Below are 25,080 nucleotides of genomic sequence, written 5' to 3'. Positions count from 1 at the left end.
CAAAAATAAGGGGTCACACACTCCTTAAAGAGCTACAGTGTACATTAAGGCACTTGCTTAAAGGGAAAGAGCAATGCTTGATCCTGAGCTTCTCAGAGCGCATTCTGGCAGCCACAGCACAAACACGCTGCAGGGGTAGGAGAGGACAGCAGGGACCTCTCCCCCTGCCCTGAGCCAGGAAGGGCAGTGACAAGCTGGATGGAGCAGTTCAGCACCCTGAAGGGAGCAGCAGAAAGCCAGGCCAGGCAGGGCTCTCTTATTTCTGCACACAGAGGAGAATATATGCTACATCCTTTTAGGAGCAGGGCAGTCTCCATGCCCCAGTGAGGCCCAGCACCACCATCCCTGTTAACTCTTCCCAAAAGCCCCTTTCCTCATTCCAAATTCTTGAGGAAACTACTTCCACCCCAGAAGCAAGATATCAGTTCCATGTCAGTCTAGTCACTCTTAAGTGGGGACAGACTGTAGCTAATTTTAAAAGGTGCTTCACTATACTCCTGAGTAACTTGATAAAGTCATCACCATTGCTATAAATGTGTTGCAATTTTATTTTAAATAACTAATCTTATAGAAAGAGGGAAATCAATGGTCAAACCCACAAACCTTACTCTTATATGTCAGCCTGGTAACAGATTTCCACTATGTCACCTGCATAACCTGATCACCACAACGGAAGTTAAATTTTGGTGCTCCTAAAACATAAATTATTTCCTCAAACCTCACCAAAAATGCATGATACGCCTATCTTCACCCTGTTAGCTTACCCTTACACTATGTGGAAATTTTCATCCACCAACTATAAATGAATCATGTATTAACAAAACATTCTAAAGTCTTAAAGACAAATGAACCTCACTTTAATTCATCCTATAATCAAAAACCAGACTATAACTAACAATTTCATCCTACATCTTCTATGGGTTTTGATCACTCCAATTTTATGGGATTATTTAATGTGGGTCTGAAGTTAAGCCTGACTAGCCAACATAAAAATGAAAGAAAACCTATTCCCCAAGACAGCTCAGGGTAGTAGTAGAAAACACTACTACTGACATACTCCATGCAGTAACACTATGCACCCAGCTTCATTCAGCTTGACTACTAAATTCGAAGTACATTTGCGCGATAACACTGGAGTAAACACAAGAAGAACTCATATGTAACCGCTACTCTTTGATTGCAGTGACCTTAGTAACGCAAACATTTGGGACCAAGCCAAGAGCAGGACATCTGATTTTCCCACCAAGTGAACTGCTGCAGAACTCCCTTAGCTCTTCAGCCAAATCTGTCCTGGGATCCTAAAGTCTTCCGCCGGAGTCCAGGTGGCTCCTCTACACTTTTCAGCACGCACGCAAACACCGCAGCCGGCTGGACCAACGATACCAGTGGGCACTGGAAGGGAAGCGCCGCAGCTCCCCGTCTCCCCGGCTCAGAGCCCCACGCTCTGCGCGCCGGCTCCCCGGCCGGGATGGAGTTACCCCGGTCCGGCCGAAGTGGTCCCGCAGGCTCTGTCCCTCCGCGGGCTCTGTCCCCCCATGGGCTCTGTCCCTCCGCGGTGCCTCTTTCCTCGCCACCCACACAAAACGCAGCGTCCCGCGAGGCACGGCGGTGGCACCAGTGCGGGAGCACCAAGCCCCCGCTCCGCCCGTGCGCAAGGACCCCCCGCCCATCTGCGATCCCCCGGGGCAGGGCAGGGTCCCGCAAGGATGGCGAATCCAGCCCGCACCGGCTCCGGACGGCTCCGCTGCCGCGGGGGCTCCGCGGTCCAGGAACCCGCAGCGCCGCCGAGCCCCCGCCGCCCGCCGCGCATCCCCGGCCCGCCCCGCTCTCCGGAGGCTCACGGGCGCAGGGACGGCCACCTGGAGCACGAGCGATCGCTTCTCCCCCCAGTCCCGCTCCCCTGCCCGGGTCCCCGGAGGCGACCACCGCCCGGCAGCGCGGCTCCCCGGTCCTTACCGAGGGCGCAGGGATGCGCTCCCTCCGCCGGCCGCCTGCAGCCCCCGTCCCGCAGCCCGGGCGGTTGTAGCTTTTTTGGAGAAGCTGCGAAGAGGGAAAGAAAGGGGGGGAGGGAAGGGGGTGGGAAGGGACTCAGATCGAGGGAGAGAGAAGTATGCAAAGGCAGGAAGTGGAGACGGCCACGACCAGTGCGGGAGATTAATGGGAACCAGTCACCCGGCAGCCAACAAAGAAACTCGCTCCCCCGGCGCAGCGCAGCCCGGCCCGGGCTGCAGCCCCGGGCTGCCGAGCCACCGCTCCCGCCGGCAGCGCTCGGCCCCGGCCCCCGGGAGGGGTGGGTGCCGCACACCCCCCAGCCCCAAACCCGGGTCCCGGACAGGCGGGAGGGAGAGGAGCGGCCGGGCAGGGCCGGCTGGTCCGCGGGGAGATGCGATGGGCACAGGAGGAGGGGGCGGAGGACGGAGCCCCCCGACTGACAACCTTCCTCCTCTCTCTCCCCCGGAGGGGCGATCCCGCTTGGGTTTTTATTTAAAACACTACGAGCGCCGGGCTCCTCCCGGCGCGGAGCCGCTTGCGGGGCAGAGCGGAAGGAAGGAGGAGTGCGGGAGGCGCTTCCTGCGCCAGGCGCGGGGCAGACGGCTCCCACCGGGGAGCTGCCCGCCGGAGCTCCGGGGCCTTGCCGAGCTCCGCGGGGAGCTCGCACTAACAGCACCTGCGGAGGGCGAGGGAGGCAGCGGCGTGCTCCGAGCTTCGTGCCGGCTACCTTGGTTCCGATCCATCCCCCGGGAGCAGCTCCCGGCAGCCGTGGGGAATGCTCTGTGCCCCGGCAGCGGAGCCCTAGGGGCCCCGCTCGCTGGCACTGCCCGGCCAGGGCCCCCGGGGCATCGTGCGGGTCAGGGGTGAAGAGAGTCCCTGCATGGCATTTTGTCTACGCAGCCAACCAACAGCATTGTGCGGGCCACCACCCTGGCACACGTGTCCACGCCTTCTGGGGGTTTGGTAGATAAGAAACCCACCCAAAACGTTTGGTATAAAATGATACAGAAGAGGCAGGATGCCAGCTCTTAGCAGGACCCTGAGTACTGCAAAATACAGAGACTGCTCCTAGATCTTGAAGTATTATGTAGACATTGATAAAACAAGTCACCTTACAATAGATTAACCAAATTATATCAGGTACAGAAGAAAACTAAAGAGCATTTAAAAAAAAACTAAAACTAAAACGTGTATTCTGCAATTTGAAATATGAACACCAGCACTACACATTTCTGGAACTGTTAAGCACTTGCTGGCTTTCTTTGCTTTGACTGAAATGAAAGCAAAATAGTGTTCACCATCAGGCAAATGCTTACAAGTTTTCCTACTCAAGGATACTTCCCTGAGCCCAAAACCAAGCGCTCAGGATAAACTATTCCTGGCTTTTGCCACCTCACCAGCAAAATGAAATACATTGTCTCCAGATATTCTGATCCATCATCCCACACAATGAGGAATCTGCTGGAAATGCCCAGCATTTCACAAACCTCCATTATATTTCAAAAGAATGAATGTACAGGAAATAGGGGTAGCTCTCATCTGGACTCTGATGTGAATGTGTGTTTCAAAGCAAAAGCTATTTCAGCTGTCAACCTTCTTGGGACAGATGTATTTACTCAGCTGCAAAAGGAGTACTGTGTCACCAAACATCAAAAAATGGTGGGAGTTTAAATTTCAACACAACAGGAATAATTTATCTCCTCAACAACAAGTTGTTGCTACAAATACCTAGCAGGAATAAAAAATGAACATAGTTTTCTCTCTGTGTTATGGAAACGACATAGGAGACCTTTCCAAGTCTATTTCACAAGAGCAGCAACATAGCAAACCCACTCACCTCTCCAGGAGACCACTGCATGATGCAAACAAAGATGTTCAACTTCCAATGAAGCAGGAAGCAGTCTGTTCTGGCTGCTTCTCCGCCACATCAAACACATTAACATTGCTTTTATCAAATATTATTTTTCTCCCCCCTTTACATTGTATTCAGTTCCCTAGACCTCAAGCACTCCAGCAACTTGCCTAAATTTTCTTTTGAGTACGGGAGACCAAACTTAAAATTAAGCTGGATTTGAACACTGAATGGGGGCTTTCAATGCCTTAATGAACAAGCAGCCTGTGAAAAGGCTTGTTTGCTGTGGGGGCTGGATGTTGCTCTGCTTAAGCAACTGGGAGATGACAATAAAACGTAAACTAGGAGAGGATTATTTTTCTTGCTTGTCAAAGAGATTACAGCTAGAAAAGCTCTCGACAAGAATGAAGGACTCGAAGGATCGGGGCCTCCACGTTAACATTGGCCATATGGGACTCAAAGAACGGTTTTGTGCTTATTTTCCCTTACTGCTGTCACCTCAGCGCACACGAGGCTAGCGAAGGCTCAAAGCGGCTCTGCTCCCACATAGCCACGGCCACTTCCCACGGCCACGGGTAACCCCGAGCGGCGGCCTGGCCCTGCCGGGACAGCCCCGGCTGGCACGGAGAGAACCGGCTCGTTCGGCACATCCCGCTCGGAGGGGGTCTGCGAGGGTTCTCTCCCGGCCCACGGGAATGAGCTTTCCTTCGGGGAGCGGAGTGTGCAGCCCTGCCCGTCACCCACACGCCTCACTCGGCCGGCCATCGCCACCTACTGCCGATGACAGTTCGCACCGCAAAACTTTAACAAAAAAGCAGCGGGCAGCACCGCTTCCCACTAGAGCCCATGGGGCACGGCGGGGCCCGGCACCTCCGTCTTCTGTGGGCTCTTCCCCGTTCGCACAGCGGCGACGTCCGGGGAGCACCCGGGGGCACCTCACTGACCCTTTCGGGGAAAGCCTGTCCGGACGCGCCTCTCCTGTGTTACCGCAGGGCGGGGCGTACGGGACGAACAAAGCCGCCCGAGCCGTCCGCGGGGCCGCGTCCCGGCGGGAGCTGCCCCGGTGCCCCCGGGCGGGGCGGGCTGAGGGCGGGGCGGGCTGAGGGCGGGGCGGGCTGAGGGCGGGGCGGGCTGAGGGCGGGGCGGGCTGAGGGCGGGGCGGGGCGGGCTGGGGGCGGGCTGAGGGCGGGGCGGGCTGAGGGCGGGGCGGGCTGAGGGCGGGGCGGGCTGGGGGCGGGGCGGGCTGAGGGCGGGGCGGGGCGGGCTGAGGGCGGGGCGGGGCGGGCTGAGGGCGGGGCGGGGCGGGCTGAGGGCGGGGCGGGCTGAGGGCGGGGCGGGCTGGGGGCGGGGCGGGGTGAGGGCGGGGCCGGGGCGGGCTGGGGGCGGAGCGGGCTGAGGGCGGGGCGGGGGGCGGCGCCTGCGCAGTGCGGCGGCGGCGGGATGGAGGCGGGGGGCACGGCGGGGCTGGCGCGCCATGTGCTGGAGCGCGCGCAGCGGCGCGCGGCGGGCGCGCTCCCGGCCAGCGCGGTGCGCGCACCCGCGGACACAGAGACAGATACGGAGAGAGACCTGGAGATATACAGAGATGCGCCGACATCCATCTCCGCACGGGCCGCGGGCCCGCCGGGACACGCCGCCGCGCCGAGCCCCCCCGCCCCGCCAGGTGCCCCGAGGGCTCTGCGGCTCAGCGCCCCGCCAGCCTCCGGCTCTGAGCGGCCGGCGGCACCCTGAGTGACCGCGAATGTCTCTCCTTGCAGGACGAAGACCGGGAACGCCTCAGTGCAGCGTTCGCTTCGATTAAGAAGCTGATGAAAGGAATCTCAAAGGAATGCGAGGTGAGGGGTCAGCCCCGGACCCGTACAAAGGGGAATGCTCATGGTGTGCCTGCCAGAAGCCTCACTACTTTTACTGCAAAAATTAGGCTTCAGGTTTGCTGGCTCTACGGCGAGGGTTCAGCCAGTGAGCCTGTGGTGCCGGCCGAGATGAGGACATTTGGGGCATTCAGCATCCTGTGGCAGGGGACACACATCTCAGCGCTGCTGTCTGAGCGGCTGAGCCGGTACCACCTGGGCTGATATGAACACCACGGTCCGCATTTCCCAGAGACAGTAGCAGGAGCCCGGCACAGATTTCAGCAGGTTTCTCCATTTCTTAGCGGAAAGGAAGTACGTTTAGAGAAACAGAAATGTCAGGTGACACAACAAAATACATTGTGTCACAAAGTATGGAATGTTTGCAGTGCTCCAAAGTATCTCAGACGGGAAATGGCCTTATGACATGGTAACATTGTGTAGTTGTCAGGGGAACGCGAGCTACTCATGCTGGCCGACATCCTGTTCCAGGGGGTGGAAATAAGGGAGAGTTGGAATCTCGAGTGAAAAGCTGCTTTGTGTGCTGCATTTGTTTTGAATTTAGAGTTAAACCCCGCCCCATACACAGTGTTGCTGTTGTGATTTAACCCCACTAGCAACCAAACACCATACAGCTCACTCCCTCCCTGCCCACTTCCCCTGGCAGGATGGGGAGAAGAATCTGGAGAAAATAAAACTCGCGGGTTGAGATAAAAACAGTTTATTAATTGAAACAAAGTAAAATACGATAGTGCCAATGATAACAACAGTAGTAATTGTGATGAAAATGGGAGAGAAATAAAACCCAGGAAGAACAAGTAACGCACAATACAGTTGTTCACCACTGAGTGACCAATGCCCAGCCAGTCCCCAAACAGCAGTCAGCCCCTCAGACAACTCTCCCTGTTTATATACATGACATTCTATGGTATGGAATTTTCATTTGGCTAGTTTGGATCAGCTGTCACAGCCGTGCTCCCCACCAGCTTTTTGTGCACCTCTCCACTGGCAGAGACAAGAATAGTCCTTGACTTAGGGTGAGCACCAGTCAACAATAACCAAAACCACCATTTGTTATTGACACTGTGCTCAAGCTAAATCCAAAACACAGCACTGTGCCAGCTGCTAGGGGGAGAACTTGCTCTATCCCAGACAAAACCAGGTCAAACTGGATTTGGGATGTTGCTCCTGGGTGAGGAGCATGGGCTCAGTTCTTTGTGATGAGCAGAAGTTGAGAGGTTTGGTGTACAGACGCACAGCTCACTGTTCTGGTGCTGGCTCTGGCTGGTGTCAATGATCAGGTGTCACTGCTCTGCTGGGTGGGCATACTAGGAGCCAGCCTCAGCCAGCCCATCCTTGTGAGCACAGCCCTGCAGCCCAGCTACCGAGAATTCCACTGCAGTTAGTGCCCTTTGGAATCTGTAATCCTAACACAGCAGGGAGCCCACTGCCTGCAGGGCTAATACACAGCCTGAGTCTGCAATTAAATTAGAGAAAACAGTACTTCAGCACACCAAGTGATTAGCTCTTAAGCAACTCCTTTATAATTTCAAAGCACTACGTACACAGTAACCAGTTAATCCTAAAACAACTGGGGCAGAATAAAGTTTTACACAAGATGAAACAAAGAGTAGTGAGACTCATCCTTATCAGTGACTTGGCAGTGCTAAGTTTACAGTTGGACTCTATGATCCTAAGGGTGTTTTCCAACCTAAATTATTCTTTGGGTCTATCTTGTGCCCTGTTAAGAGTATTAAAGTTGGAACAAGCAGTGGATGACTCCCACATTTATGCCAAAACAGTACTGCATCAGTCATTTCTGTAGAGAAGAAGAGTCATAAAAGGGGGGAATTGTCAGACCCATAAGTTCATGGATAAAGTTTACAAAGTGCAAATAAAAATCTACAGCTGAACACAGCCATTTAGGCACTTGAATGCAAACAACTGTAGTTCAAGATGAGATGTTTGGGGTTATAAGGGCTCAAAATTTTCCTGTTCCTCACCAAAAGTTGGATTTAATTTCTTTGCTCTGCGCTATCAGGTAAAAGAGATGCTCTGTGAAGCATCATGCACTAGGTCAGAGCATTTGATATATTTTGTAGCTTCACAAAAACTGCAATACAAACAACTAGATCTGTTGATTTGTGCTTAAGGTCAAGGAATAACACAGCAGTAGATTTGGAAATAAGAATTATTTGCCTTATTTTTGTTACATTTAGTCTTGACACTCAGGGACAAGAAAAACATCAGTGAAATAAGAGGTACTTTGGATCTTTTTGGTCCCTGTGATCAAAAAGGTAACCTTGGGAGGAGCTCTCTGGTGACAACAGATGGCAGCAGAACTGTACTCAAGAGTTTAATTTGCAGTGGGGAAGATGCCAGAACGTCTGCAGTGGAACCATAAGAAGGCTGCTGTGGTCTTAAACGCACTCTCAAAAGTGCTGTGAAAATGGTATCGGTCTTGAAGACACTTCAGCTTCTTTACTGATACATTTTTCAGTATTAACATATTCTGCTTTTAGAGCACTGCTGCTGCACATGCCCTGCAGAACCCATCCTCACTGACTGGGTTGCAGAGCACCTGGCTTGCATACATGTCCTCTTAAGGACCCATAAATTATGCCTTCTTCCACCAGGGCTTTTCTTGACCAGCCTGATCAGGCAGGCATTTCCTTCTGACATCCTCATGAATTCAGTTCTGAGGTGTTAGAGTCCCTGCCTCACATATTGTGTCAGGAAAGAGGCATCTAAAATCAGCCCTGTGTGATAGTCCTGTACCAGAAGGCAGAGGTGGCCTTTGGAGATACAGGCATTGTTTTCACCCTCACAGAGAACAAACTGGCCAGTTAGTACACAGCATCAGTATCTGTGAAGTTCTACTTTCAGTTGTAAAGCTGCAGTAGCTGCAAGTATGGTTTGATCCCTCCCACATGATATTTTCTGTTTCTGTTGCTGTCCAGAGGTACTATGGTGCTATGGCAATCAACAAGTGCAAAGAGAATGAAATCCAACACTTCTGCAAGTACCATGGCAAGGCAGCAGAAAGAAGGACTCATTCCACAGAGGAAAAGGTAAGTAGGTACTTCTGGTTTTGATGAAAGGTTATTCCTCCCCTTGCTGTGGGGCCTTTGTTATCCACCTGATGTCTGTGACACTCACACTCATGTATGTAGGTTGACCTTAAGGACATAAAAACACCTGGACTGATCCAAGCCTGTGCTGGGTTGGGGGAAGGCAGAGTCACTTCTTGTGGCACCAGTCAGTGTCCTATCTGTCCTTTTGTGGAGGGGAAGAGCTCATGCACCTCAAGCATCCCCTCCCTTGGCCTGGATTTGCCTTGCGTGCTCATCCTTAGAAAATAACGACCTTTTCCTTTCCAGAGGACTGAAGGTTCCAGAAAACGCAACAAAGCTCAAACTTCCCAGCAAAGTGTAAGTGTATAGAATACTTTGGTTTTAAGTGGAGGTATTTGCTAGCATTTCTTTTATCACTTTGAATCAAGCTGGTTAAAAATTGTGACAGATCTGGAGACCTTGATGGCACAGAAGACTAAGAAATTCACAGCCACAATATATGTATGTGATATACACATACAATATATGTATCCACTCACAGTATATGTATAGGCAGTCAAATGGGCATACAGAGACTTGCACAATTAATTAGAAATCAGCTTGTGGCATTCTTGCACTTGGCCCTCCCACAGGCTCTCTGAAGACTCCTGTTCCTTGAGGAGAAGAAAACTGTTTCTATTTTTCAAAGCTTAACACCTCAGCAAATCAATGTGAGGAACTTCAAAGCCACAAAAGACGAGAAACACTGAATCTGTAGCACAGTATAAATTGGTGACAGCACCCTTGGTATAGGGAATGGGAATTCCCTGGGAATACCAACTGTCTAGGCTGGTAAATTTCAGTTTTTTAAGACGTAAGTTACAGCACAGTGATTACTTCCACTGATTAAAACATTATCTGAAATACTTTGAGTATGACACTTGCTAAATTTTTTTACTGACAGAAACATTTTACAGTTTTGTTAGCACTGCTTTCTACAGATTTAGAAAAATCTTAGTACATTTATATAGCAGCTGAAATGTAATTTTTTTACCCAAATACAATTTTTTTTGGGGGGGGAGGGTAATCTAAGATAACTAACCAATTACATAGTTTGGATTTCTTCTTTTTTATTTTTTTCTTAAAGCCCAGAAGACCTTCCAAAGACTTCTACATTGAAGTTTCTCCTGGCACCTATTCTGTCACAGCAATCTCAGAAGACATGGTGGAACAAACCCACGTAGTAAATGTCAATGCAGGACAAACTATTGATGTAACTTTTGTTCTGTGATATTGGTTTCCTGGCAATAGCAGAAATAAAACATGAGGCTCTTTTTAATGCACGTAACGAGCTATAAATATCTTTTTCTTGTTAGCACTTTAATAGTAGCTTCCTCTTTGGGACTCCATTTTTATGGCCTGTATATTTGTTTTCTACTTAATGCAATTATATGCAGCCCACTTTGTACACTGATTTTTATAAATATTTGTACATTGTGTGCCTTTTAAATCCAATTATGTGACTGTATAATTCCAGATTCTTCTGCTCTAAACAATTAAAGATACAATCAGTGGAATAAAAGACTTGATCAAGCCTTTGTGATGACAGCTTCTTTTGCATTATCCCCAGAGAGAATCCCTGTGTCACGGTGTTGACCAGAGAGAGCATGATCCATGTGGTATGAGTGTGGGTGTACATTAGCTTCTGTAGGCTGGCACTGATTTTAGAGCAGCTGGCTCACAAGCCACTCTCCTCACTGTACTTTTGCTAGTCTGGTAAAGAAATGAAATGCAAATGAAATTCACTACCTAGAACCCCAACTCAGAAACCTGCTGAAATACGTGTCAGGTGCTCAGTCTAGGCACATGAGCTGTTGACTCAAGTTCTGTCTCTTTGTAGGCTTCGCAGACCACACTAAAATCCTTTTCTGAGGGCTGGTGGGGTGCCCTAAATTACCCAAGTTACTGCTGATCAACTGCACAATGCAGCTTATGGCCAAATTCATATGCTTTAAACATGAGCAGTCCCACTAACAAAACTCCCTGGATGCTTAACTTTCCCAAAGGAACAGATTCCATGTTTAGAATTAGTGATGTGATCTATACAAATCTCTCATTTTTTTTGTAGCTGATAGGATTAAGGTTTCAGTTCTTTTTAATTAGAATATAAAGATCAGTGGCTTGAATGCTAATAATTTTGTTGTTTGTATCTACAGTAGCAGGTCCTTTAGCCTCTGGCTACTTTTGCTTTTGCTTCAATCCCCCAAAAAATTCTTTCAGCTGTCAACTTGTATTGTTTCTCCATTCCTCCTGGCTTTCTACAAACAGAAACTGCTTTGCTGAATTTATGTGCCTCACTCCAGAGAACTGTAGACAAATGGGAGGTTTATTGGACTCTTGCTGTGCATCTGTTCTGGTTTTAGTGCTCATACTAGTTGATTTGATCTCTCCAGAATTGTAAAGTCACGTCCAAATAGTTAGGAATTTATGGTAGCACTTTGGAATAAAGAATGAGGATGCTCAAGTTTGATGTGGGCAAAAGTAGAGTTCCTCACTTATTAAAATTATATGGTCATCCATAAAGATAATCTACTGAGACAGCACCTAAATCAGAACTTGATTTCTTTAAAAAAATATAAACACTGATAAAGAAGTTTACCTGAAATTTCAGCCCCTGAACTTGATCAGCTGCACATGTACTGAATTCTGGTTGATCGTGTGTCTCTGCTTTGTTGCAAGTGAGCTCTGACAGGGTCTATAACATCAGGTTTGTCATCTTCAACACAAGTCACTTTACATTTTTCATCTGATACTGCTTTATATCCCTGTTTTTCTAATGCTGCAGAGCCTTCTTCCTGGAGGACAGAAAACAAATCCCTCAGAAGTCTGGTCTAAATAAAGCATCAGTGTCTTTGTTAACTGCTGCTTTGCTGGCAGTAGTACCTCTGCCTCACATAACTTTAATAATAACTTTAATAACTTTTCTGTGCTAGTACAAACTTCACTGCTGAAACACACAATTGGACAGCAAGACCAAAGGAATTTCAGAAGCTGTTAGGCTTTGATTAAAAACTTTTCTACTTCAGAAGTCAGGAGGATCTTGTTGACTGCAGTGAGGGGACATCAGCCCCTCAGAGAGTACCTTTGGGAAGCCTGTCCTTTAACTCTCCTTGTTTGCTGCAAGCCATTTCTGATGCAGCCTGTATTATGTGATAAAATTGCTTCAGCTATCTCAGCGTAGCAATGGATCTTCCGGGTTTAAATTCACCAAGGGCTATTTTACTGGAACAAAATTCTGTCATTATACCCTGTATTATCACATTGCATCCACAACTGTGATTCATGCTGCTGCTTTGAGGCTAGAATGAAACAATTCTGTTTTCTTTATTAGTTTTACCGAAAGGCAACTCATGTCACTTCAGTGCACAACTCTGACACTGCTAACATAGAGCATGCAGCCTGGAGCTCCATACTGGCCTGAAAATTCCTAGGAAATCAATTGCAAAGGTGTGTGGTTATGTAACTATGATTATTTAGACAATAAAATGGAATAGAAAGTGGGAACCATACGGTTTCTAAGTTGGCATCTGCTTAAAATAATGAGTACAATTGTGAGAATACAAGATGTATTCCTGTGTATTTTCTGTTCACCAAGACATGTTATTAATGGATTCATCTCTAAACATGCAAGTTTAGAACATTTCAAGTTTTACTTTGTAGTCAGCTAGCAAGAGCATGAAAGTACAGAGAAGCTATCATTTGATTTTGTGTATATAATTTATTAATTGTACCCTAAAGTGTTTGTGCAGAGCACTGTTTCTCCTCTTGTGCAGAGCACTGATTCTGTCAGAATCCTGACATTCTCTTTCATCTTCCCCTTCTTCCTCGAGTAAGTTGTTTTCTTCCTCATTTTTGCGTTTGCTTTTTTTAGCATTCATGTTCTGATTTTTTTTTTCAAGTTTTTCTAAAGCACGAGGGAAACCAGGCCTAAAACCCAGGGTATTAGTGTTGTTCCTAGCTGTGACACAGTTTGCTTACTCTGTATCCCCCAGCTTCACAGCAGAGATCTGCTGTTTAAACTGATTGCAAAGACTGTTTACCAGAGAATCTGCTTTTATCTCTGAGACATAAATTGTGACTCTCACCACTTGATTGGCAGAGCTCAGCACCCTTCCATGGATTTAACATAGGACTTCACTAGGTAGATGTCAATGGGCACTTAGCAGGTTTCTGAACTGAAATCTCCATTATTGAATGCTCACATGGTTACTGACAATTGTTTCCATTTTACCAAGTGGCTTCAGCCCTTTCTTAAGGCTTGGGGATTTTTGTTTTAGTTTCATTAGTGGAGAACTTTCCTATCTATCACAAAACTGGTGGATGGCTTTAGGAAGCAGTTAAGTTACAAACAATGTATTTTTCCTGCCAGGTTCCAAACCATTTACAAGAATATGTTTTCCATTCAAACAAACCTCCTGCTTACATAACTACAGTATTAACACAGATTACCTTCAATGATGGCTCAAAGTCTTGGTCTCCTAGGATTTCCTTCAGTGTGAGTTGCCCTCTGGGAGTCTGTTCAGTGGTTTCAAACATTGCACTCTGCTGAGCTGGGGCCACACTGGATGTGTCCCCAGTGGAGATGGCTTTGGATTCCAGCTGGCCCTTTGTACATGTGCTGCTACAACTTCCAGGTCCTGGGAAGGAGTAAAATTGCATCTAAGAGTGAAACTAAAACTGAAATGGAGAAACATTCATTTCAGAAGAGAGAAATATGCACTTTAAACCTGAAAGGAATTCTTTCAGGTTATTCTGAATGGATGAGCTATGCAGGTTAATGAAGATGTTAACATCATAAAAGGCATAGGAAAATGACAGGAAACAGAGAGGGATATCTGTGCTTCCAAATGAAATTATTTGTTCTGGTAGTTTTCCATGGGATGAGTTGCCAAAAGCAGAGCCAGATGAGACAGCAGAAACATCGGGGAGGGGGAAGAATTGTATCAGTCTGATATGAAGATTTAAAGTATTAATACCAATAACCTGCAGGCAAAGTAACTGCCCTGCCCAGAAGACTTGGGTTTGTTCCCTCTGACACTTGCTTCCCTGTGGAGTTATTTGAAGATACCTGAATTACTGGAATGGAACTTGTGGTGGATTCTTTTCCTGTATATCCCCTCAGGTCTTGCAGAATTCTTTCCAAGGCAGCTGGAGCCTGTGTTAACAGCACTGTCCTCCACAGTACCCTTAGTGAGGGATGGCCTCAGGCTCCACTCTGAATCAGAAGAGGGAGAAGATGTTGCCACAGCTGCAGCTTCTCCTTGTTTTGTGCCTTTCAGTGCTAGAAGGCGTGGAGAGGGCTCGCTGCTGGACTCTTCAGCTTTGTCCTGAAAGGCCAGAGACCTGGAGGGCAGAGGCCACCAGGCAGCAGCACAGGGATGGCAGCAGCAGATGCACCTTAGCCAGGCTGATGGACAGCAGATACCACCAGCACAGGGGTGGTGGGAATGTGGCCAGCAGGGAGAGCAGAGCAAGCAGTGCTTGGCAAGGCTACATACAGCACAAACAGGAATCAGGGCTGGCTTAGGACTGCAGGGAAAAACACAACAGCTAGTGTCCTGGCTTGGTCTGGGCTTCACCCTGCGGGTGAAGGGCATGTAGATTGTCTCCACAATCCTCTCCCAGAGGCTGGGAGGGATCCACAGAGCCACACCACGGGGGAGCTTCACTTGCTTGTCATTCCAGAACTGGACTGTAATTTCTTCATCTTCTGAGGCTGTTAAGAGAAAAAGTAAGCAGCCTTAAGCAGCTGGCCTGCCTGGGCAGTGCACACAGACAGATCAGGCTTCGCAGCTTTATGCACTTTCTACTCCTGTCAAGAGGTGGGATCAGCTCTTGCCCCTAACACCTCACCACAGTGTCACAGAGGTGAGTGGGCAGCCTGGGCACCATCACCAAAACAACAGGCTTGGCAGCATCTTTCCCCCTTTCCAATTTGTCATCAGATGAACAAGAAAACGATGACAGTAATTCTTGTTGTTGCTGCCAAAGTTAGCAGTACTGCTCTGAGATGAGTATTTTGGTAAGTCAGTGGAGCTTGACTGTCAGACACAGGAAAAATGAATGCGCTGTAGGAATCTCCTACGTCTGGGTGATAAAATCACCCCCAGATGTACCATTTGGTACAAATGTGAGCATTTAAGCTCAGATGAATGCTTCCTGGAAGTTGTCTCACTTGTATCTGTCATGAAAAAGCCACAGTCCTGCACATGGCAGGCACAGCCTTGTCCCAGCTACACCCATGGACACAGATGATGACATTTTAATGGGTCACAACTTCCTTAGGGTCACACTGGTGACGTTACACACAGATATCCACCAGCTCCTGCGAGCTTGGAGCAACACTAAGCTGTAATCTGTGCTCTGTAATTTCAATTGGCAGCAGCACCACCCTGACAAAAGTTTATCCTGACAGCCTCACTGATGTGCCAGAGGAACAAGAGGAGGAAGAGAGCAGTACTTTCCTTACCTCGTAAGGGATCCCTTGTCTCAATGCCTCTGAGGACAGTCCCTGGGCCATACCTGGCCCTGTCTGGCTCCCAGGGTGCCAGCACTCTGTCTCCAGGGAGCAAGGAGTGCTTCATCCCATTCACATATTCCAGGATGTCATCCTTGACTGTTTTTTGCACACACACTGGAGGCCTTCCATGTGACACAAGTGGTTTGGCAAACTCTACCAGGAACATGCCTCTTTCACTCTGTTACCAGGAACAAAACAACAATTCCACTGAAAAACAGCCCATAATGTACCAGGTAATGCAACTTTTGCTTGGAGGCCACACTGTGCCTACATGACTAGGGCAAAACAAGCCTGAACAGCAGGAGTGTGTACTGTTAGTTCAGCACTGAGACAGCTCCAAAAACCTCTGTGAGGCTCACCTGAAAGCAAGATGAGTGAAGCATATGTTCAGATTCACTGCCACTAGGATCTGTATTTTCTTTCCCAAGAAAAAAAGCTATAGACAAGTGTATGTGTGTGCCAAGGAACAAGGGACACTGAAGCTATTCAGACCTGTTCTTCAGTCATGCCCAAGCCCTTCCTCATTACATTCAACACTAGCTCTGCTCCTTGGGGGAGGTTTGCAAATTTTTATTTTCTCTTATGTTAAGGCCTGTCAAGAGGCTCTCCATCAACCATGAGATGAGGTACTTCCCTGTTCTTGAGAAAGAACAGGCTCTTTTTTGTGTTAAGTTTGAAGTGTTAACAAACCAATGAATTAAAGCTTTCACTAACCTTTCTGGAAAGACCCTGAGCCATCGGTCTGTGGCTGACTCAAGCTGGATGTGTGTACATAAAACACAAACCCTTTTCCTGTGCTGTTGCTGGTTCTGTGTCTGCACACAACAGCAGCCCCTACACTGCTGGCAGCAGCACTTGGGCTGGCTGTGCCTGGCTCAGTGCCCAGCACCAGCACAAGGCTGCTCAAGCACCTGCTGTCCTGGTGACCTGCTCCCTAAACTCATCAGCTGAACCAAAAACGGCTACACTGAACTCAGGTGATGTGTGAGGATGTGTGAGGACTGCTTCCTATTACACATTCCCCCCAGCCACCACACAGCAGCCATCACTCACCTCCATCTCCTCTTTTACTCTACCAGGGTAATAAAATCCATCCTGTTCCCCTCTAGCCAGCACAGGCACATTGTTCTCTGGGCCCCCTGATTCCCCCAGTCTCCTCCATGCTGGGCCAGTGGAGGGGAGGCAGTGCTTGATCCACTGGCACCTGAAAAGAAAAGAAAATGGGTCAGCCCTGAAGGAAATAGATTCTGTAGGTCATGAAAAAAAAAAATCTTGTAAGATTTAAGAACTGGAACACTCCACCTCATTTTGTAGCACTCCCACAGGCCAAATAGTGTGGGAAGAAACAGAAAACTTGCTTGTGCTGGGATAAATTCCTTGATCTTGGGAAAAACACATCACTGCCTGGTTTTACTCAGATTTCTTTGCTTTGGGCTTTACAGGAAGTGAGCCAGGAGCATGCTGGAATCCTGGGCCAGCATTACTTGCACCAGCCCCTTTGCTCTTGACCTGGCAATACAATGCAACCCTTTGGATCAGGAGAAAAGATCCATCTGCAGCACAGAGCACAGTGTAGGTGCACTCCAGAGCGCTGGGGCAGATGGTTTACACTGAAGGATTCAGGGAACAGCAAAGCAGAGAAGTAAACAACAAAGCTGCTGATTGATGACAGGTTCTAGTTAAAAACTGGGAAAATAATCCCCTGTCACAAAGCATTAGAAATATTTAATGGAAGATGACTGCTAATGCAAGATGTTTTTATTTATCCAAATAATATTAAAGGAATGTTTCTTTGATAGGAGGCTTACTCAGGCTTTGCTCTTCGTAATCTCCAAGGTAGCAAATAACTTTAGTTAATACATCTAAAGAACTGCCAGTGCAGGGGTGGGAAAGCTCAAATGATGTTCAAGATGCTAATTTATTAATCTGACACACCAGCCTGGTTCATCCTATTAGATATCATGGGGAAAAAACAAATCACAGACTTAAAGAGGAACTTGATTTTACCTCTGGGGGGTGAGGGACTCAGCGATCCAGGCAGGATACACAAGAAAAGAGCTCCTGCAGCAGGGGCTAACTGTGGAAATGACAGTGGAACATGAAGACTGTTCACAGAAAGCTGGCCTCACACTGCAATACCTGTGACCCCTGGGTAGGGACCCTTCCAAACTGGCCATACTTGGAAAAGCTGCTGCCTGCAGGATTCGGTAGCGGCCTGTTGGAAGAAAAGAGACAATGTACTGGCATTTCTACATAAGCAAGTGCTGTCTAGTGCACCCCAAGAACCCAGTAATTCTCATTGTTTGTTTTTTGTTTAAAAACACTGAATTCAAAATATTCCGACTGGCATTGGCCAGATGAGCCCACATCACTGACTTCAGTGATCTTCACTCACCCAAATGCTAACCTGGAAAAAAGGCAGCAACACCCAAGGAAACTATAAATGCTGTGAAAATCCCCAGGAAAACAATAACTTTCACCTCCCTCCAACAATTGTTTCCCCTCTGTAACGCCCAGCTCCCTTCTCTTATACCATTCTTCCTTTAAAGCTTTCTTGTACACAGACCCTGCCAAACCTTCCGTGTTTTACAGGCTGAGACAGAAATTACAGCTGAAGTTGACAAGCTGAGTAAACGTGACAGGTTTTGAACTTGATGTTAGATTACATTTCCCTGTTATTTATTTATAGTGATTTATTAAGAGGAAATATTTTGATCTTGCAGCTGTCCTGTCATGTTTTATTAACAGCAGGATTATGGTTGGCAACGAGAAAGAATGAGATGCTCAGATGTGACAAGTGATAACTATTCAGAGGCTGTCACAGTAAGATCAATGATGTGATGCTATCTCTGGTAATTTCAAAAGATGTAGTAGACAAGCCTCCATTAATTTTTTTCCTTTTCAAATATTGCTTAGAAACACGATATAATTTGCATGGAAATTCAACAACCTATAAAATTTAAGTACTTAATTTTTTTTTACAAAATACAGTTTAAGCACTCATGTTGAGATTATATTTTGTCTCTTATTGAAGAAATATGATCTGGAAGTCTTTTTTTATGGAGACTCCCAGATACATAATTTCAAATAAACCAGCACAGCAAATCCAGCAAGAAGAGTGGATTAACTGCTGCAAAATTTATATTTAAGTCAGAAAACCAGCACAATATATCCCCTTATTTCACGACTGCACAAACTCCTGTTACACACCAAAACAAGATGGAACCAGTAATACTTTGCAAAGAAAGGCAATATCACTTCTACATTAAAGCACATTTTAACACCATTCAGCTCAGAGTAGGGACTCCTGTTTCTACACAAAACAGTGCATTGACAAAGGCAATCCTGCTGCTTTTTCTGAACAACTCTAAGCACTTTGGCACACCAATATTTTAGACTTACCAGCTATTGGTAACAATACACCTGGTCCATTTGGATTAATCTGAATGCAGAAATCTCACCCTTTTGCCTGTTGGACACAGGGAGCCTTTTGCTGCCAGTGTTTCCCAGTTGCCATGGAGGTTGCCACAGCTGTTGCTCTCAGGATTGGACATCCTGACCTTACTGGTTAAAACCCAGCAGAACTGGGAACTGACTTCAGAGAGGACCATTTGACTGCCACACATTTGCTCAGTTTTCAACTCCCCATGCAGGGGCAGGGAAGGCATTTTAAGAGAGCTCAGTGTCCTCTAGGCTTCTGCCTATGACTACAGGGAAAAAACAGCATCAAAGTTACAGATTAGATTAAGGAAAAATTTAAAAAGCTTACCACCACATGGTGTGACAAATAAACATGTTTGAAATAATCACAGTAAGGTTGAAGCTGAGACAAAACAAGGTCAAATAATTTTACAACTTTCTCCTTTCACAGCAAGGGAGAAGGATTAATGAATTCTGCTCCTCTCTTACAAAGTGCCTTGTCAAAAATATGTCATTTTATAATGCTGAAATCTACCTGTTAATCTCTGCTGAGATCCCTAATTGTCACATCCTCCTTAAAGGAAGACAAAGAGCTGGCATTTCTTGATTATTTTTTTTTTCGGTTTTGTGGTTTATTGGGGGGAGGCGGTGCTTGGAATTCTTAAGTCTTTTTTTGGCATGTTTCAATTCACTGCTATAAAAACAATGTAACAAGGTGAGATAACTGCAGTTAGGGAGAAGGACGCATCACTTGGGAAGTCTGTAAGCATTTTTTTGTACATTCTGCTGCACAGCCAGCCTACAAACTCTCATGCTGTCAACAGAATTATTTAGTATCAATGATTCCCTTACACAGAGTAAATGTTAAGACACTTTTATCGGTTTTGAGCTAAACTCTTTTCATCATCTTCACACAGTTCTATCATACAACACTGAACTGAAACCATCAGCAGTACAGAGGAACAGGCTGGGAGGTTGGGGAAGACCACTCCAGACCTCAACCATGCTCAGTCAAAGTCCAAAAAATTTCTATTGCAGCATTATTTTTATGCCGATGGCCAAAACCTTGCCAGCACTTTTTATACTGTGTATTATGTAAGCAATCCTAGTAATTTTTAAGGGCACTGACATCCGTACAAGAATCCAGTTTTCAACAGAAATTACACCATGTCAAAAGTTTGCAATGTGATTAAAATATTCACTAATAAGAAAACAATAGAACAGCACTTGCAAAACTTTATGCTCTTCCTGTGTTCAGTAACTGTGCTTCAGAAAGCTCCTACCCTACTCTACTTTTTCTATTCCGTTTTAAACTAAATTATCCTTTCTTTTGGCATCTAACAACACTCCTTGGAACCTTTAAAAAGTTATTTTAAAAGAAATACTGGCAATTAGACTGAATATTTTAAGAAAGTGTATGTGAGAGAAAACCAGTAACATTACAGAAAATGAGAAGAATCTCAGTCCCATAAGTAGAAAGATTTTATTTTAAAGCATGCAGGTTGTGATGATACATACAGTTAATTCACACATATACGTGTTACATTTTTAGCTTGGTGACAAATTTAGAAATGTGCTCTGATTTTCATGAATTAACTTAGGTCATTCAGCTGAGATTTTCCCAGTTGTCTTTCTCATATCTAAGTGTAGTTACTATCTGCAACATTACAGCTCTCGTGTGGGCTGACAGTGACGTGTGCCACGATCTGCTCCTAAGAAGTGCCAGGAACACACACGTCATCAACATGGTGGCTACCACCATTCCCAGACAGGATACCTTTGGCTGGCTATGGAACACTTCAGATAGTCTTCAAAAGCTGGCTTTGTTTGTGAGCGGCTTTAGGGGCTTGGCTCGGCTCCGTGACACCTTTTCCTGCCACCACAGAGTCAGAGCACAGCACGGACTGCAGGTACCGGATGTATTTGATAGCAGCACGGAGGGTCTCCACCTTGCTGAGCCTTTTCTCCAAGTATTCCTTGGGCAGGTGGTGCCTCAGCTTGGCGTAGCCTTCATTGACACACTTCACACGCTGCCTTTCCCTCTCATTCCTCTTCCTGATGAAAGCTGACCCATAGGGGTACTCACTTTTGTGGAGACTGGAATGGGGCATTTGGTAGGGAAAGGGGCAGGGCTCACTGTAGAAGGTCTCTGTGATGAGATGCTCCGACATGAAAGGAAGCAATGACAAATCTTCGGGCAAAGGGACCTGGTTTGGTGTCTCTGGGTACACGTGGAACGTCACCAGGGGGTCAGCACAGAAAGGCCTTGCCAGCTGTATGTGCTGAGCCTCAGCACAGATGAGGTTACAGTAGCTTTTGCCATCCATCAAGTTCTGCATTTAGCCTGGAAACACATAATTACAGAATACTTTAAACAACTCACACTGAACAGTATAAAAAACTTACCTGGACTTACCAACACTTGCCCTTGCTGACATTTCCAAGAAGAGATTCTTTTCATGCATTTGTGACATTTCAGAATGATGGAAGATCAGGTAGAACAAGACAACATCCCATTAAACAGCAGAAGAAAGTGCAAGTCAGTCACACTGATTAGATGAATACACAACAGATATTAATATAAAGCCACTAAAGTTTCCTAAAGGAAAGAGCAAGCAGTCTCCTTTCACCTCAGCTTTAGAAATTAAGAGACCCTACCTATATGTATTCCACATGGGTCTAGCTTGTCTGACATGCTCCAAATCCACTAAAACTTACATGTCTACAAACAACAAGTAAAACAGACCAACACCTGAGGCATTCCCTCCACCCTCTTCCTCTCCCTGGAAAAAAACTAAATCTACAACTCCAGTCAAAACTCCCTATTCATACCAAAAAGCCTTCAAAGACAAATTATTTTTCTCTCTATTCATTTGATGCTACATTCAATATATCATCTTAACAAAACAGAAAACTTGTGCAGAGAATGGATCTCAATCTCAATTCCACCTCTGGCAGGTATTACATCCACTCATACAAAGATTTATAAGAAGTTTAGAGAGACAAGAGTATTTCTACTAAATCTAACATCTTCTTAGGTCCTCACATTCCTTCCCCACTCACCTGCAGATTAAACACAGACATGAAACACTAAAAACAATCCTACTGCTAGAGGGTTATGAAATAAGCAATTTATTAAGGAAAAATGCATAGTCCTAGTAATACAAAGGAGATGGCACACAGTTGTTGGGGCCCTGCTGGAGACCTGCTGTAAGTCAGACTGGCCCATCCTCATCCCCTCTCCTCAGAGCAGCATTACAGCAGGTGTAACTACTCAAATCTACTGATACACTTATTACACAGATATTCTGGCAGGGGTTTATAACAAGCTGCATTACAGAGCCTTCCCAACATCATTATTCAAACAGCTCAACATCAGCCTAAGTGCTGACAGTGTAATGACTGTTACCTAATAGCTTCTTTAAATGCATTTGCAATAACCAGTTAATTTTTAAAGAATCACCATGAGCCATCCTTACAGATTGCCACCAATGCTTGCCTACACAGAATTGATCCAAAAATGCTCTTACTCACCATCCACTTGTACATCCATACATTGCTGTCCAAAGCACTTAGGTTCTATTGCATCCACTAAAATGGAAACCACACCTGAACATTCAAGAAGGTTACTACAAACTACTGGATTCTACCCTCACAGAAATCTGGCAAAGCCTCAAATGTTCCAATCACAATTCCATATCACAAATCCTTCACCAGGACACAGGGATAATGTAATGTTTTCTATTGACTTCATACCTGCCACATTTATACAGAGAATATTTACCTGGTATGGAGCTGTTCTCACAACATACTCTATAAAAATGCCTCTGTATGCAGAGTTGTCTCTTTTTCTAATGCACACAGATTTCACAACAGAAATCATACGGGTGAAGAATTCATTTATAGCTGTTAGGCATGAGTGGGACTCCATGCATCCTAAACAGGTACTTCTGCTGGTAGGCTAAAAGCATGAACACACATCCACTTCACATTAATACACATGCAAAAAAATTCAGAGGTGAATATGCACTCCTCATCAAATGAAAATAGTAGAGAGCCAACTTTCCCTTTTCTACTTATACAGCTTGGGTTATTGCCTAAAAACTTTCTGCTGCTAACAGCTTTAAAACACTGAGGAAGAAAAGTCTGCTACATAGCAAAAAAAAAAAAAAAAAAAAAATTTATGGCACAACATCACTCCAGAACAAGAAAGCAAAACCAACACAACCCCTCAAGAAGAGATACTTACAGTATTTGTTCCTGACACTTGTGCTGTGTAACAATGTTACATAAAACAGTTACCTGCAGCCTCAACACCTACACAAAGTGCAAAATGCAAGTGTCAGGAATATTTTCCTGTTAGATTAGAGACTCACCAACCTTCAGATGAAAGTAAAATCCAAGGAAACAAGATGTACTGTCTTAAGAGTGATGAACACCTGAAAATATCTGAATTATATATAAAAAATAAGAAGTTAATGTCCCATTTTTCTAACACCTTATTAAATAAGAGCTCACATTAAACAGGATTCATTAAAAAGCTATGAAAACACTGTTAGTAAAATGCTGGTAGAAGTGATTTACAAGAACATTGATATTCAGTGAAGATCTGTGGCTAGATACAGCAACATGCAAGCCTCTTACCTGAATTATGTAGCTTGTTCCACTGAGTCAATGACTGCTGCAATTTATAGTCAATTGACAACATGCAAAGTAGCTTACAGTTAGATCTGCTCATTTCTGGTTGGGCTTTTCCACCCACACCACAGCTATGATGGCAACAAAACTTGGCATCAAGGGCTAGAAATCTTGAAAGTGCTACTGAACACATCCAGATTACCTGAAAAAGTAATCAGGAATGTGGTTTGTTCACTTCCTGTTTGCCTTCTGTTGCAGACTACTACATTATAGTAAGGAAAATGCAAAACAGTATTTTCATTTATCGGCATTTTGTACTCTAATGCCTAAATATAACGATTGGCTAGAATTTAGGTAAATATTCACCATCAAGGCATAAGCAAACTAATTTCCACAGCTTCATTTTAAACACAAAAAAACCAGCATTTATTTAGAAATTTGTGATGGATTTCTCTTCACTACAGGTGAGGACACATATTATTAGTCAGCTTAATGCCTTTAAATTTAATCATTATACCTGAATTTTGGGAAAATTCTTTTAATGTTGAGTGTAACATTATATAAAAGGTGCATATATTTAAGAGAAGATTTGAAAAGAGCAAGCCAACAGTAGCAACACAAGTTTTGCTTAAGAAGAGAAACAGTATGGAATCTATAATGCAATGTCTGCATTTACATGGATGTTATACACATCAGTATATAGCAGTCCAATTGTACAGGTACAAGAAAATTGGACACCTATCTTCAAGATTACCACATTTTACAGGATTGACACTTGAGACTACCTCACGGTTTGGCCCTTCTATCAATCAAAGCATAACCATGCAAAAAAATCCAAACCAGTTTAGCTTAAAACTGTAAGACACTGAGATCAGAAATACTTTTTCCAGCAGAAGGTGTACAAACATTGAGTCCTGCTTCTTGTGACTGTCATCCATCAAGGAGAGAGCTTCACCTTCTGCTGCCCCTGTGTGGGCCACATGCTGTATCCAACATCCCCCTTCCCACACCAGCTTCAGGTCTCACAGGACAGGCAGCCACAACATAGAACAATTCCCAGGACTGGTAGACAAGGAGACATTCAACAACCAAGGCATGCATCCCACAAACAGGCTGCATTTTTCTTTAGTGGACCCCAAGTACATCAGTGCCATAACCAGTAACCAAACAGCACCAACTGAACACTTCCCACTCATCAGGATGAAGTTGAACACAAAAACTGAACCCAAGCCTGAATTTCTTTTTCTTGACCTGTCAATCCTTGTGCAACTTTTTTATTACTTTTTTTTTAATTTAAAGCAAGAATCTTGTGAATCCACCAATTCACCACCTGCTTTAAATCACTCAACTCAGTTTTGGAAGTCTACAGGACTGACATGAAAATGAAGCTCTGTATCTGTCTGTCCCCCAGGCATGGACTAAACTAGCCAAAACCACCCCCAGAAACAGAGTATTCTTCCATGCACCACCTCCTTCCACACTGGAACTGAAAACTGTCACATAGTAATGCAACTACATATGCACAGCTCCATCTGAATCAGGGATTAAAAACTTCTCTCAGTTAACAAATTCATGAGCCTTTCTTTACTGAATAAGTGCATACTTCTACTCTGAAGCATTTTTAGAGGAGTACTTTCATAGATGGAATTCACATGCAGCATAATGAGGGAGAAAAATGATGACAAACTGATAATG

General features: G+C 45.6%; 3 protein-coding genes across 3 annotated transcripts; 1 reads left to right on the top strand and 2 right to left on the bottom strand.

Moving 5' to 3' along the window:
- Positions 1 to 5,280: 5,280 nt before the first annotated feature.
- Positions 5,281 to 10,345, top strand: AKIP1 (A-kinase interacting protein 1). Its single transcript, XM_066320780.1, has 5 exons — positions 5,281 to 5,509; positions 5,602 to 5,679; positions 8,655 to 8,765; positions 9,075 to 9,125; positions 9,895 to 10,345. The coding sequence occupies exons 1-5, from the start codon at positions 5,285 to 5,287 to the stop codon at positions 10,036 to 10,038; spliced, it is 609 nt and encodes a 202-aa protein (XP_066176877.1). The 5' UTR covers positions 5,281 to 5,284; the 3' UTR covers positions 10,039 to 10,345.
- Positions 10,346 to 11,023: 678 nt separating this feature from the next.
- On the bottom strand, positions 11,024 to 17,527 carry C6H11orf16 (chromosome 6 C11orf16 homolog). The gene is given in 8 exon segments (XM_066320491.1): positions 11,024 to 11,065; positions 11,407 to 11,467; positions 11,469 to 11,602; positions 13,257 to 13,444; positions 13,876 to 14,523; positions 15,277 to 15,505; positions 16,381 to 16,531; positions 17,335 to 17,527. Coding segments are annotated over 8 exon segments (1,623 nt in total). The 5' UTR covers positions 17,505 to 17,527.
- A 2,678-nt stretch (positions 17,528 to 20,205) lies between these two features.
- On the bottom strand, positions 20,206 to 24,989 carry ASCL3 (achaete-scute family bHLH transcription factor 3). Its single transcript, XM_066320779.1, has one exon. The coding sequence runs from the start codon at positions 21,084 to 21,086 to the stop codon at positions 20,547 to 20,549; it is 540 nt and encodes a 179-aa protein (XP_066176876.1). The 5' UTR covers positions 21,087 to 24,989; the 3' UTR covers positions 20,206 to 20,546.
- Between the last annotated feature and the right edge of the window lie 91 nt (positions 24,990 to 25,080).

This window comes from Sylvia atricapilla, chromosome 6, assembly GCF_009819655.1.
Source record: "Sylvia atricapilla isolate bSylAtr1 chromosome 6, bSylAtr1.pri, whole genome shotgun sequence".
Lineage (NCBI taxonomy): Eukaryota > Metazoa > Chordata > Aves > Passeriformes > Sylviidae > Sylvia > Sylvia atricapilla.
Note: the sequence above shows the minus strand (reverse complement) of the source record. Positions and strands in the feature narration are given on the sequence as shown.

Excerpts from the sequence above, each read along its gene's own strand:
- AKIP1 (XM_066320780.1), top strand. The coding sequence starts at position 5,285 with ATGGAGGCGGGGGGCACGGCGGGGCTGGCGCGCCATGTGCTGGAGCGC. Across the intron at positions 5,510-5,601 it reads GCCCCCCCGCCCCGCCAGGT|GACGAAGACCGGGAACGCCT; the intron begins GCCCCGAGGGCT and ends CTCTCCTTGCAG. Across the intron at positions 8,766-9,074 it reads CTCATTCCACAGAGGAAAAG|AGGACTGAAGGTTCCAGAAA; the intron begins GTAAGTAGGTAC and ends TTTCCTTTCCAG.
- ASCL3 (XM_066320779.1), bottom strand. The coding sequence starts at position 21,086 with ATGCAGAACTTGATGGATGGCAAAAGCTACTGTAACCTCATCTGTGCT.